At 41.2% G+C, this 15302-nt stretch overlaps 1 protein-coding gene across 2 annotated transcripts in view; it reads left to right on the forward strand.

Annotated features, from left to right (window-relative positions):
- IPO11 (importin 11) overlaps window positions 1-15302 on the forward strand; it is a 268026-nt gene that overhangs the window by 143011 nt on the left and 109713 nt on the right. Inside the window, exons 1-2 of one of the 2 annotated variants that reach the window (XM_054986571.1) lie at window positions 1372-1480; window positions 13918-14061. The exons of the other annotated variant lie outside the window; for it this stretch is intronic. Of the exons in view, the coding sequence (XP_054842546.1) occupies window positions 13924-14061 (138 nt within the window). The 5' untranslated portion in view covers window positions 1372-1480; window positions 13918-13923. Of the gene's footprint in view, window positions 1-1371; window positions 1481-13917; window positions 14062-15302 lie in introns of those variants that run through there. 2 annotated transcript variants of the gene reach the window in all.

Raw genomic sequence — 15302 nt, forward strand, 5'->3', positions numbered from 1 at the left:
GATCTTAAAGAGCCTGTGATGTATGGTTTGCGACTTTCCCCCTCTGCCTCTGCAGGTGTGAAGGCGAACACGTGGTGCCTCCCAGCTAGCCAATGATCCTTGGCAGCGAATTAGCTGGAAAGAGGCTGATGCTTTCTGTGTGGCGGTTGTCTAATTTTATAAATATTAAGTCCTACTGTAACAGTTAAGTAGTATCTCTTATTACTACCAACTTAAACTGCAGAACTCGTTATCATTTTGTTAGCAAAGTTAAAGATGTGAAATGGCACAATAGGTACCTAATTGTGATAAGGCAGTGAAGTGGTTTTTGCCATACATTGCATATACTAGACTTTCCCGTTTCTTTCACGTAAAGTAGACATAAAAACCAAAGCTTAGCTGTTAGTATGTAATACAATGGTTTGGGTCCATGCAACACAGACTCTGTCCAGTACTGGTAGACTGCCTTTTCAGGTGGGTGGTGGTAAAACAAAACAGGAATATAGTGGTATTTTGGAGACTAGTAGAATCTATGCCAAGTCCAGTAAGATTTGTGTCCAGTGGTACCTCAGAGACCTCCAAGATTACCAGAGTATAAACTGTCAAAGCTCCCTTATTCTGTCTATCATACCCTGAAAATCTTAGTAGTTTCTAAGGTTCCACTGGACTCAAATCTTACTGTTCTACTGCAAACCCACTCAGCTACCTACCTCAAACTGGTTTTACTTATTTAAAACTACATTGAAATGGGAGACAAAAAATTAATCTTGCATTGAAGGATATAGCTTTGCAACCTGGTAAGTATAAGAGAGGGGCAAACTGATCACTTCTCCAAGCCAGAATTTTCAGTCTAATCCTGAGAACACAGGGATGCATGCTGCAATCCTTGCAAGGGACTATGAGAGAACAGAACCTAACTGAAAACTCCAGTGGCACTTTAAGGATTAACAACACCATTTACTTCAATATGAGCTTTCCTGAGTCCCCGAGTTCGATAGATTCAACCAGGAGTAAACCCCCTTGAACCCAGGAGACGGGTCCAGTGGCACCTTAGAGGCCAACAAGATTTCTAGGGTCTGAGCTTTCGAGAGTCAAAGCTCCTTTCTTCGGGCATCTGAAACCCCCTTGAACCCAGTGGGCCTCACAGGGATTCGTATTTCACTGACGCTTTCCTCTTGCTCTCCGGGGAGGCTGTCTCCCATCTTGTTTCCCTCAGTCTACGCTATAACGGTCAGAGCAAAAGAGAAGACCGCCTACTTCTCCCGACCCCCCCCCGCTTCCTGGTTACTATGGCGACCAGAAGCGTTCTGATATATATAGCGGTGAGGGAGGGGCTAGGATGTGAGGACGAGAAAGGCGAGTATCTATGACGTCACTGGGTTGCGCCGCATTGCCGCGCCAGGTTGTGCGAGACCCAACGAGTGGCGCGAGCTTCGGAATCCCCGCGACCCGCGTGCGCGAGGGGCGGATAACGGCGGGGAAGAGTCCCACCCCCCAAACAGTGAGTGCGAGAAAGGGAGAGAAGCGGGCTCAGTAAAGAGCGGGCGGAGGGGCTACAGCCAACAGGGCCGTTCCGAGAACGGGCGAGGAGCCCGGAATCGCTGCTGTTGTCTCTGGCTTTCCTCCTTCCCTATCCGATACCTGCTGGCGGAGGAACAATAACATTAGGGAGGCGTTACTAAAGAACACCGTCCGCCTGAAGTTCGGGTGTTTGTGGTCGAGCTGATAGGGCTTGTGAAGAGTGGGTGGGACTGAAGGGCTGGACCTGAGGGGTGGGCGCCAGTTTAATAGGATTGCCAACCTCCAGATGGTGGCTGGAGATCTTCCGGAGTTTCAACTGCTATCCAGCTCACAAAGATCAGATCCCACTGAGAAAATGGCTGCTTTGGAGGGTGGACTCTGTGGCATTACACCCTGCAGAGATTCCTCCCCAGTCCCCAAAATCTCCAGGAATTTATCATACTGGAACTGGCAACCACACCAATGAGGAGTGGAGGAGGCTGTAGCAGACAGAGCCCTGTGGTTTATCTGCCCACCAGGTCTTAAAAGATCTGCCTTCTCCATTGTTCTTTTTCCTCATCCTATAAGAAGAGCTTTTCCATTAGGATTCCCAGGTACCTGTATATTTCTACACAACTCAATGTAATTGACTTAAGCACTAAAGGTTGAAAGTAATACCACTACTGTCACTCATGCTTGATATTCTTCTCTAGCATTTCTGCATGTCATGAGGAAAAGGTGGTCAAGGAACCATATTGTGATTCCTCTCTTATATCCTCACACTGATCAACTCCCTCCCATTTGCAATTTTGTCCATCCATGCCAACATGTTCCTGAAACACACTCTATTTCTAACATATCACCTATCACTAACAACACCATCTCAAAGCATATTTTTTCTTCCCGTCTTGTGTCCTAACAAAAATTCCATGTACAGTACCACAAAGGCTTTTCTGGTTTTGAGTCCTAACTTTCCTTCAGCTACTATTCTTGATAAGGGCAAAAGCCAGAATGCTTTGCAACAGATACTGCATCCTTTTTCCCAGATAGATTGAAAGGCCTAGAGGAAGGTTTTGAGCCATTTGCTGTCACATAAAGAACACTCTTAATGCATCAAAGGAGTCAGGTATACTACATATGAATATTCCAATAAATTCTGCTTCAAGACTTCGGGGGTGTTCCAGTTTAGAGGTTTGGGCTGCATACGAGCCACATTACCCAAGGCATGTGAGATGGTGTATCTCCTTTTCCTTCATTCAGTCTAAACAAGCATGTAGGAGGAGTGGGATTGCTATTTGTTTACTGGTACCTGCAATGCTAATTATGAATTCCTCAAGTTTTAAACCAAGCATCTTCCTGTCCACGGTAGCAGTGGTTTGTATGGGTCTTGTATAGTTGAAACACTTCTAAGGTAAAGGGGGAAGGGTGTTCAGAATACTGTTCAGTAAATTGATCTTGTGCAGAGGGAAAATGTATTCAAATACAAAGCTACTTCTCTTAACAGTTATTTGGCTGATTTAAATCCACTTGCAGCCCACATTCTTCTGTTCAAGAATTACCTTGTTACAATACATTCAAGATATCATCCTGCTATGGATACTATACAAGACTATCCACTGACATACAGAATGCCTCATCCAGTTGTGTTGTTAATCAGCCTGTGTCCATTATATCTTTGAAGGCCTAATTATATATTATGCTGTTCCCAGGCATGCCCCGGGTCCTGTCAAACTGGACATGCAGTAGAAGTTCCATGATGGACTTTAACTCTCACATGTGTGAGGAGCCTGATTTATATTAGGACCATGATATGTGGGAACATAAGAACTCAGGAAGAGCCCTGCTGGATCAGACCTGTGATCCATCTAGTCCAACATCCTGTCTCACACAGTGGCTAGTAGGTTGCTATGGAGGGTCAACCAAAGGGCACAGAGGCTGAGGCCTTACCCTGAAGTTGCTTCTGGCACTGACATCCAAATGTTTACTCTCCCACCCTGCAGTTTTCTTGACCTGATCTGAAATAGCCCATGGAGCTTAGTATGTTTCCCCAATAGAGCAAATAGTGGCTTTCCTGTGGCCATTTCAGGTTGGGAAGAGGGCATGAGGATCCCCCTCCTTATGAAATTCTGTCCCAAACCAATATCAGACCCCCCATTTGCCTGAGAATTAAGTTTCAACACAGCAGTTTCCTCTACCACCTTAGAACTTTTTAAAGAATTGGCAGTTGTTTATTGTTATAATGATCTGCTTGGTTCCTTGGGCTTCCAACTGTGTTTTTTTTAACAAAAATGTCTCACCCATTTTATTGCATATAAGCATCTTTGAAAGGGTCTAGAAGCTCACAGCTTTTATTTGGGAAAAAAAGCCTGAAAAAGTCTCTGGTGGCTGCTGCTTGGGGACTGGGACAGCGGAAATGTGGGAAATCTGACATGTTGAAGCCACATGGCTGCTGCACTGTATCTGCAGCCTCAGCAGCAACAGGGAAAGTTACACAAGTCCATCTCTATGTGAAGAAAACTGCTACAACATTTCATTAGTTCTGATGATGGGTGAACTGCATGTATGGAGTTATGTTGTTGTTGGTCTCCTTGTCCAAATCCAGAAGTATCCATTGGACCACATTAAGCATATATGTGAGTGAGTCTAGTTATAGCAGGACTGACGCGTTGCTGTGGAGAACAGTAATTCTGTCACAGAGAGATTATTACTTGTTTAGTGATGGTGTTGTTAGGAATATCTTGTGGCTTAATACAGAAGATAATTTAAAATTAAACTATGCAGTTGTATTTTTTAAAGGTGTTCCTCATAATACTTGCTGTGGTAATTTTCCAGGGCAGTTTTTAATAATAAAATGCACATTGTAAAGATTAATTTACTTGTATTAGGATACAAGTCTGTTAAAGATAGGACGATTTGGAGGTCTTTCATTCATAGGTCACCGTAGGTCATAGGCGACTTGATGGCACACGCATCAGGAAACAAGTTCATGCCTTGAAAAAATTGTTATGGAATAAATGCAGGGATAGCATGAAATTCATAAGTTTGGGAAAGAAATAATTCTTACCATATTTATCAATGTAAAATTATTTAACTGCTTGATTAGCAATATGAGTCATCATCCATCTAGTCCTTGTTGCTACTGAATAGCCACATCTTTATTATATTTAAAATTATATTTATGAATATAAATGGGCAGCTACACACCATGTATGGGGTTCTGTAGAGTTTATATGTTTGCTCCTGTTGAAATATTTTTTCTTGTTGCTACATTGGCATATTTATTTAGAATAAATATGTGTCAAAAAGCAATTGGTACACTTTTACTGGGTCAGTTATGCTTTATAACAGTTTAATATGATTAAAACCTATATGGCATTATAGTTTCAGTCCACGTTGATTAAAAACACAGATTTATTGACTATAGCAGAGGCCTTTTCATTCATATTCGCAGTATGGTAGGAGTAACAGGATATTTGCACTTTCCTTTGTAGTATACACATGGTATTTTTTCCAGAGATTGCAGATAATATTGAGTCCTTGCATAAGAAGGAGTTTGAGATTAGGGGTGTGCAGAGGCAAAAAATTCAGTAAATTTTGGTTTGGGAATACCAAACTGGAAAAAAATAATTATTATTCCCCCAATACTGAATTCATTTTCCAGTTCGATTCAGTAATACAGAGCAAATTTGGTAAAATTTGGCCAGTTTCCTGTGGGAAACTCAATTCGGAAATATCCGCTGGCCGAGGGGGTGGGTCATTATTTGACCAAATTTCTCTAAAGTTGCAGGGCACCTACTCATGTCTGTTCTCTAAAAATACCCCCAAGTTTCAGGCAGATTGGATCCCAGAGGGCCGCTTTATGCCCCCTCCTCCCAAGAAGGTGCCCCCAGCCACCTCCAGTCTCCATTATTCCATATGGGGAAAACTATGGGGGCTGTCCAGGAGGCTGGGGCGGTATTTTGCAAGAAAAATCCACCAAATTTTCAGGGGACCTACTACTGACTTTCCTCTAAAGGCCCCCCAAGGTTTAGAGAGATTGGACCCTGGGGTCCAATTCTGTGGGGCCCTGAACAAGGTGCCATTTATTCCTGTTGTGGGAAAAAACTCCAACCTGACACCCACTGCAGAAACACATAGACCAAGGCTGCCATGGCCAGAGGCATACTCCTAGGTACAAGCTCCACACCAGACAGTCAAAACTATCGCCCCAAACCCCAGCGCTCCCTGACCAGGCTGACTAGCCACTCTCCATTGTTCCCAATGATGAGAACTTTTACAACTTCTTTTCCAGGGGCACATACACACAGGGCAAGGATGCTACACCCAAGGCACACTCCCAATTGCAAACTTATCCCTTGAGAAGCCCAATAGAATCAAACTGCCCCCCCCCCAACCACAGTGCCCTTTGAGCAGGCTAACTAGCCACTCTCCATTGTTCCCTATGAGGATCAACATCACACCAGAGAATCACCCAAACTAAACTGAAGCAAGGGACAATCTTGCAACTCAAAGCAAACTGAAGCAAGGGAAAGGACCTCCCCCCCCCAACCAAAGTGAAGAAAGGGGACCAACTTCACACCAGAGAATCACATCCATGTCACCCAAACTAAACTGAAGCTAGGGACACTCTAGCAACTTAGCCCAATAGAACCAGTATCATTCACAGCAGCCAGGCACTGAGTTTAGCCAGTGAGGAAACACCACAGAACAGAATCAAGCAATACCCAGCCACAAGCACAAGACAATGGCATACACCCAGCACAGTTACATAAGATGGATCCCATTCCCACCCACTGGCCTCAGGCTAAAACTGTCTGTAAGGTGCTTGGGAAACCCAAGTAATTTTCTTTCTGCAGCAGCCTTCCATCATCAACACCCTCCTACCCCTGCAATGAGGAAAGTTAACATTAGAACAACAACGTATTAGAACTACACATTATATCAGCCAAGCCATCCCTTCCACCTCTGCAATGAGGAAAGTTAAAGGGTGTCATTTTTACCCCCAATTGCATTAAAAGGGAAACTGAAATTGTCTGGTAAGTTGAAAATTTCACAGTTGTATTTTCTGATGCATCTCCGTGCTATGTTTGGTGTTTTCCTGTTTCTTTTCTGTCAAAGGAAAATACTTAATAAAGTATCAGTTTCAAAATATATATCCTTGACAGCTGTTGGCATGCTTAAAGCAACTGTCAAGAGTTTTTCTATGACTGACTTTGGGGTGCATTTGATCCTCATGCCAACATACATTTACACGTTATTTGGGCAAGTGTTTAAAGGTATGGCTGCAAAACTACCCTGTGGCCCAGTTATGTTGGTACTTTTATATTATCTAATATGGTATAAAATTCCATAAGGTTCAGTATAGCGAGTTGTTTTTAGAGTCCTTAATCATTAATACAAAATAAATTTGGATCCTTATTACTACAAGTAACCCAACAATTCAGTGTAAAGCATCTATTTCCTTAATAATCACGTTTGTCCAGACAGTGATAATTCCCAATTAACTTTTTAAAAACTTTAGCAGTTATAAATGTATATCTAAATCTGTTGTTAGCCCCTTTAAACAAAATTGGAAATGGGAGAGACTGCATTTTAAAACAAGCAAGTACAAAACTTAATCTAGTAGTGTACTTGAGTGTTTGAAACAAGGCTGTTGTCTACTGTCTTTTAGGAGGTGAGAAAAGAACATGGGGCTCTTTACCTGTGATAGAACTATACTAAATAGTTGTATATCATGTACCAGCAAAATAAACAAAGGTGGTTCTTTCCCATCACACTCAGTTTCTAATTCTGATGTAAAGGGAAAATATTAACCATAGTTTGACCATTCAGGCATCGCAGTAAATTGTGATTAGCAATAAAAAGGATTTGGAAAGGGTAGAAAGCATGACAAAAGTTCTTTACATCTGTACTAGTCCACAATCAAAACTATAATATGATATATAATATATTCACTGAATTTTCTTAAGAGCTAAGCTCTAGTGTTTGTACATAATACTCTCACATTTACATGATATTACATTATACTGATTGTAACTTGTTCTTTTAATATGATTTGATTCATTCATATAATTTTAGCATAGTAACCGTCTGTTATTTAATTAAGAAATCTCAGTGTATATATTTTAATATTACAGATTCCTCTGACAAAGTATGTTTGGCAAAACACACAGAGCATTTGGGAAGTTTTTAACTGCCTTGCTTTTATATCTCTGCGATTGGTGCAGTCCTTAATTTTCTGTCCAAATATCAAACCCCCAAAGCAAACCACAATCCATGAGATACTTTTTATTAAGACTTGCTACAGTGACATAAAACAGTGTGGAAGCTTTCAAGTTCTCCAGAACTCTTCCTCATGTTATGTAACAAAATGAGAGAGAAGGAGATGCTTCAGGCCATAAATGTAAAGGCCTGTTCTTGCAAGCAATTCTAAACTAGTGAGCAAGCAGATTTACAGTGGTGCTTTTGGTATTGGGCTGCACTCTTGTTCCTCTGAGCAAGAACCCCTCCCCACCCCCCAAACAAATGGTGCCTCTTTAGTAGAATTGCAAAGGCCACCAGTCTTCTTTGTATCGCTCTGATACGATACCAAACAAAATTCCCAGATCCCTTATAGGCTGAAAGTAAAGGAATTACTTGATAGCTGCTATATTAACAATTATGGAACTAAATCTAAAGCGATGAACAAGGTGTAAAGTCAAGTGTAGCCAAATTGGGTAGTTTTATCTTACGTTGTGGATCAGTTGCCATACGCACATCCTCTTACTTCCAGTTCTTCAAACCATAGTTCAGAATAATTTGAAGAGAGTTATTGTGTATTTTGAAATATTTTCCTATTATGCTCATTGCAAGCTTGATAGGGCAGTTTTCTTTACTGCCTGATTTTATTTTTAATTATCCAAAAATTACTTTTTCATTAATTTGACAAAGTTGTATTTCAGCAATCATATGAATGAAATGGGTTTCTATTATGTCCATTTTGTTTTTTAATCAGATAGCATGGTCATTATATTCACACTTAAAATGGGAAGACTTTTGAGAAGAAATTTGTTTGGTGTAAAATAACTAATTAGAATTCTCTGTTCTGCTGAACTACTTCTTGTGCACTGGAACAGATGCCTAAGGAATACAAATATGACTGGGAAATTCTTTTCTTCTCTGTGCCTAATGCTAAAGTTGCAACATTCAGATTATAATTTAAACATGAAAATATATATAAATATATAAATAAATCCCTTACATTCACTGTGTTGTTTGCAGTTGAGATAGCAGCTGTTTGGCTCTATGAACAGGGTTTCCTGCAGGTGCCACCCTGCACATGGGTGATACCAACAGCAGCCTGTACACAGGCATTCCCTGTGGTGGCCCATACCTTGTGAAACGGCCTGCCTAAGGAGGTCAGGAGAGCCCCTACTCTCCTAGCTTTCTGCAAATGATACAAAAACAAATTATCCAAAAAGGATAATGCTATCTGATTAAAAAAACCATGCTATCTGATTAAAAAAAGGTACCTACACAAAAACTCCAATCACCATCCCCGACAGAAAAGAGGCATAATGAAACATTAGTGGATCGTGCAAGACGGATATGTGAGCCGCACTTGCTAAATGAGGAAATTAATCATCTAAACCACGCACTTCAGGCAAATGGCTACTCCAGAAATGAAATCCGAAGAGCAATCAAACCCAGGATGAAGCAAACAACCAAAGAAAAACAGTCTCCCACAGGAAAAGTGTTTTTTGCCATATATCAAAGGAATTACTGATCAGATGGGAAAGCTTATGAAAAAGCATAACCTTCAAGCAGTATTCAGACCCACCCGAAAAATACAACAGATGCTACGATCAGCAAAAGACAGTAGAGACCCCCTCACCTCTGCAGGAGTATACCGTATACCCTGCAGCTGTGGACAAGTTTACATCGGGACCACAAAGCGTAGCATCCAGACAAGAATAAAAGAACATGAAAGACACTGCAGACTTGGACAACCTGAAAAATCAGCAGTGGCTGAACATAGCCTAACTCAAACAGGGCACAGTATCTTATTCCAGGACACCAAAATACTGGACAACACTTCCAACTACTTTGTCAGACTGCACAGGGAAGCCATTGAAATTCACAAGCATAAGCAAAACTTCAACAGGAAAGAAGAAACCTTAAGAATGAACCGAGCATGGTTGCCAGTTCTGAAAAACACCAGGCTAACAAAACATTCTATCCTTGACAATAGCCCTGCAGAGAAGATTAGCACATCAAGTACCAATCCATATGCAAAAGAACCTCCTCAGGATACAGTGAAGCCTCCCGCCATTAGCATTCCACACCCTGGGAAACTCTTACAGGATGACTCAGCTCAACCCCACCCCTCCTGAGTAGATACAAATGACCTACATCTTTTCCACACTGTGACACTGAGAGATCTCTGTCTTTTGGTGCTACACCTCTGAAGATGCCAGCCACAGCTGCTGGCGAAACGTCAGGAACTACAATGCCAAGACCACGGCAATACAGCCCGGAAAACCCACAACAACCATCGTTCTCCGGCCGTGAAAGCCTTCGACAATATATCCAAAAAGGATTTTGTATTTTAGAGAGGGGGTCTCAGATGCTCTGCTAATGAGTTAGACACCATAGACTTCACCACTATGTTGCTTCATGTACTATCTGTTGCTTTAAATATGTGCTCCTATGTCAGCCCTAGAATTGCTTATGTTCTGTTTCAGCATTTCTTCAGCTCTGTATTGTATTCTTACCAATGTTATGTCCAGGGCTTTTTTTCAGCTGGAACGCGGTGGAACGGAGTTCTGGAACCTCTGAAAAATGGTCACATGGCTGGTGGCCCCGCCCCCTGATCTCCAAACAGAAGGGAGTTGAGATTGAGTGCAATCTAAACTCCCCTCTGTCTGGAGATCAGGGAGCGGGGCCACCAGCCATGTGACCATTTTCACCGAGGGCAACCCACTGGTTGTTGTGGGTTTTCCGGGCTGTATTGCCGTGGTCTTGGCATTGTAGTTCCTGACGTTTCGCCAGCAGCTGTGGCTGGCATCTTCAGAGGTGTAGCACCAAAAGACAGAGATCTTTCAGTGTCACAATGACACAGTGTCATTGTGTTTATTTACCCTATGACATTGTTTATGTAATGGTCCTTGATACTGACTGTACTAATCTCACACTGTGTAATCCACTTTAAGTCTCAGTGAGAAAGGTGGACCATAAATGACTTAAATAAAAAAAATGTATTGGGCTTTAGAGAAGGGCTACTGGATAACACAACCCTGAGGGAGATGGTGTTTTTTAAAGGATTGGTTGTATGTAAAGAACTAGCAACTTGATGGTTTTACAGTGAAATCCTAAACAGAATTACTCCATCTAAGCCTATTGATTTGAATGGGCTTAGACTAGAGTAATTTAGCTTAAGATTTCACTGTTAATGTAGTTTTATGCTTTATATTCTTACTGTATTTAAAACTCTTGTGTGCCATAGCGCCATGCTGCTGAACCTCCCTGGAGGTTTCTTATGACATAAAGGAGATCTAAACAAACTGAACATTTAGTGAACAGGCTTGTTTTGTCTCTAAATTGTTCAAAATACTCATTAGCAGTTCCTTTTCCTAGAGATCCAAAAGTGAATGAGGGGCAAGTGATTAAAATGATAAAAGCTTTCACACATCCCATGTTCTCTACATCTCTTTAAAGTGGCCATGAAGAACCAGATAACATCCTTTTGGGAGCCAAATGTAGTCTAGAGGTCAGGGCTTCTAGTTGCTGACTGCCTAATGTAAAACCACACACTTGTGTTATCTTTGCAAAATGTTACTGATTTTTTAATTGGCGTGGTCTCTTACTCCCGTTCCTTGGGGTTCCTTCTCATGTTAGAGTAGGAGTTACGTGCTAAAGATTTAGTAGCTATCCTGAAGGACTGCCTCTCCCCGGATGAACCTGCATGGCAGCTTTGGATGTAACACCTGTGGTTTCTCTCTCTTTCCTCTTTTAATAGGGCATGGCCACATATTTTAATTGTTGTCCTCATTTTATGGAATACCCTCTCTGAACATTTGAGAGCAGCATCCTTGCTGATGACTTTCAGGAGAGGCTGTAAGCCCAAACTTTTTAGTAAGCTGTTTTAGGCCTAGTGGAGGAGCAGCAGTAGGGATTTTTAGATTGCAGACTGTTTTATGAATACTGTGGCTGACTTCTAGCTTAACTGTACTTTGTTGTTTTAATTCTATGTTCTTCTTCTTTGGGTGTCAGATTTATAAGAGAAATGTGGGTTCATGTTTATTTTATGTAAATAAATCCACTTTTGTTGCCACATATTGGGTAAGCCACTTTTCTCAGCCTCAGCTCCCCAGCTGTATTGTGGGGATAATAATAACACTAACGTTCACTGCTCTGGGTGAGGCACTAATCTGTCTAGAAGAATGGTATATAAGTACAGTTATCATCATCATCACCATCACCATCAGAATACATAAGCACCTTAGATACGTGCCTGAGAGAATATGTACCTTTTTGCAAACCCCACACCATAATAGCAAAATTGCCTTCCTCCCATTCCCCTTTTCTCCTTTGCTGAGGGAGCTCATAGCTTAAGTTTCAACATTGTCCAAAGCAAATGAATGCTAATTCTAACAAAATGGCTTCCACACTAGTAATAAGGAGAGAAGGCAGCAGTTTAGAAGGAGTACTGAGACCAAGATAAAGTGAAAATTATATTGTACTTTTATGGGAAGTAGTACAAACATCTGTGCAGAGAGATGACTAAGTCTTAAACAGTCGAATAATACCAAACAGTTTACTAAGTGATCACTACAGAGCAAGTTATTTTATGCTCCCAAACAAGCTACCCCACTCAGGTAGGGAAAGAAGAGGCCAAGATGAGAGAGAGAGATTTATAGCAACTAGTCTTGGAGGTCCAGATGCTCAAGCAGCAAGTAAATCTAGAAGGGGCAGGAGCATACCAAAAGGTACTCTATAGCTGCACAAACACAGGTTGCTTAGAGCCAGCTGAAACTACACTTTGGAGAAGAATTCTATCACCATTCTAGGGCAAGGGATAGAGACCCCAAACAAAAGATTTTATTTCATTCCATGCTTGGAAAGAGGGGAGGGACCAGCAATGGGCCTGTGTTGTTGTCCTGACTGCACAAAAGGGAGAAGAGGTTGTCTTGGGTCCTGGGAATAGTTCCAAATAAGGTAAAAGTGGAAAGAGTTCCAAACGAGCGAGGGTATATCCTGGGGCAAATTAAATCTGAGCCAAGTAAGGCAATTCAATTTCTGGACAACTTTTCTAAAGAAGAGAAATGAAACTAATTAGCCTAACCCAAATTATTTATTTTTGGTTTATGACTGTATGATGGAGTGCTGAAGGGCCTTGGGCCAAAATGCATCTTTTTTTTGGTTCTGTACATATGGAGATTAAATGTACTAATATACCTGTACTAGTGACAGAGCCCGTTTTTTAAAAAAAGGACCCTAGAAAACCCAGAAACGCTGGGCTTCCCGCTGCCGTGTTTCTCTCTGGAGGGGCGGGCAGACTTGCCTGGCTGTCCCACCGTGGCAGCTTCCTCCGGAGGGGCGGGCGGGCTTGCCTGACCATCCTGCTACCACAGCTCCCTCCAGAGAGATGGGCCGGCGGGCTCTCTTGGCCGTCCTGCCACCGCAGCTCCATCTGGAAGGAGCTGCGGCGTACCAGGTGTGTTGTTGCCAATATGGCTTGCCTTTTCTGTAGAAAGATATGGATGATTTCACTATGAATATATAGATGGTTTTGGAATTTATGTGCTGAAGTACGTTCTGGATGTTTTAAATCAAACGATGTCCTTTTTACTGAAGAATTAAATTATATACCAGTGTTTTTAATTAATTCTGTTACATTTTTAGATATATTCAATTTTTTATTTTGTCCTAATCTCTTTGGTTACCCTTCTTCTGCAGAGTTGTTGTTTTTTTCTCCCCATTCTTGTTATCCAAACTAATTTCTATAATCTGGACATCAGTTGTAATTCAGGGAGAACTTCAGGCCCCACCTTGAGGTTGGTAACCCTAACTGAAAAGTGCATTCTTGCTATAAAATAATGACTGTTTTTGTATTAATATCTCCTGTGAACTTGTCAATAACTGCCAGGAACAATATATAGAGTGGGTTGTATATTTGTATGATGTTTTTTTCTGGCAGCAGGATCCTCTAACTAGAGAATGAAGTTGGAGAATTCTTGTATAACCTTTTGTTTATCACTCTTTCTATACCATATTGATTATTGGTCAAACAGAGGCAATAATGTATGCATTGTTTATTACAATTTTTCTGTGTTCTGTAGAAGAACTGAAGTTCAGCAAATCGTTTAGTTGCCATATAACAAGTATTAGTGTTTTGTAGGCTACCTAAATTACGAATATCTTTATGCTAATACTTTTCTCTGCAAATATCTTTGTCAGATTTTCATGGATCTCAATAGTGCCAGTAGCATTGTGCTTCAGGTCTTGACTCAAGCCACCAGTCAAGATACTGCTGTGCTGAAACCAGCTGAGGAACAACTGAAGCAGTGGGAGACACAGCCGGGTTTCTATTCAGTATTGCTGGTAAGCTACTGCAGTGAAATGTGGTTGTTTTCCGCAAGTCTTTTTTATCATAATGTTTTCATATCTTCTGTCTTTCTAGAACAAACAATGATTTACTTACAGCTTGTCTCTGTGAATGTATGTTCTAATAAGAAAAAGACTCACAGATGTTAGTTTTTAAATCTGTTATGAAAATTTTCAATAATGCTCGAGCAGACATTATTGCTAAAATGTGGAAATGATAATAAATAATTTCTTGAGTAGAACATGTTTTCTGTTGCAGTGATTTAGAAATGGAAATGCAGTGTTTGCTTGCATTTTATTTTTATGACCAATAGATTTGGCAGTGTGTATTAACTGGCTGGATTAAATTTCTCATCCATGTAATAGTGCAAACTCTGTTCCAACCACAATGAAAACAATCCTCTCTAAAGGAATAAATTATATATTTTTCCAAGCTGACTTTCAATTTTAGGTTCCTGGGATCTTTAGGGATTGATAGTATGGATGTGACTTGCCTTACCTAGAACTGAGACTGAATCCTTAATTGCATATGTTTTTTTTTGAAGGATACCTTTTTTTTTTAGGACACCTGCCGATCACTAAACTATATGCATGTTGAGTCGCAACCACTGTTTTGATCTAGATACCTGTCTATAGGGTAGGAATGTGTAGGTTGTGAATGAAGTGGGAAAAGCTTCCTACATTCTTGTAAATTCTGAGAATTCTGTCGAGATGAGCAGGGTAGATTGGTGCTTCCATCTTCCTTTTCTTCTCCTTTCTGTATGGCACCATTTCCTTTCCTGGTCTTCATGGACTGGTTCTTTTCTGCTTAGAATCTTACATAAGCCTTGAGATTGTGAAGCATGGAAATGTGACCAAAAGGTTTATATATTGGGGTTTATATAGCAGCCTGAGCCTGAATTAATCTGGGCTTATTAGAGCTCAGAAGCTAAGCAGGGTTCAACCATGGTAATTAGAACATAAGAGAAGCCATGTTGGATCAGGCCAATGGCCCATCCAGTCCAACACTCTGTGTCACACAATGACCAAAAAACCAGGTGTCATCAGGAGGTCTGCCAGTGGGGAAGGGACACTAGAAGCCCTCCCACTGATTGCCCCCCCCCAAATTCCAAGAATACAGAACATCATTGCCCTAGACAGAGAGTTCCATCTATACCTTGTGGCTAATAGCCACTCATGGACCTCTGCTCCCTATGTATATCCAATCGCTTCTTGAAGCTGTCTATGCTTGAAGCTGC

The sequence above is a fragment of the Eublepharis macularius genome, chromosome 8, assembly GCF_028583425.1.
Source record: "Eublepharis macularius isolate TG4126 chromosome 8, MPM_Emac_v1.0, whole genome shotgun sequence".
In the NCBI taxonomy this organism is placed as follows: Eukaryota; Metazoa; Chordata; class Lepidosauria; order Squamata; family Eublepharidae; genus Eublepharis; species Eublepharis macularius.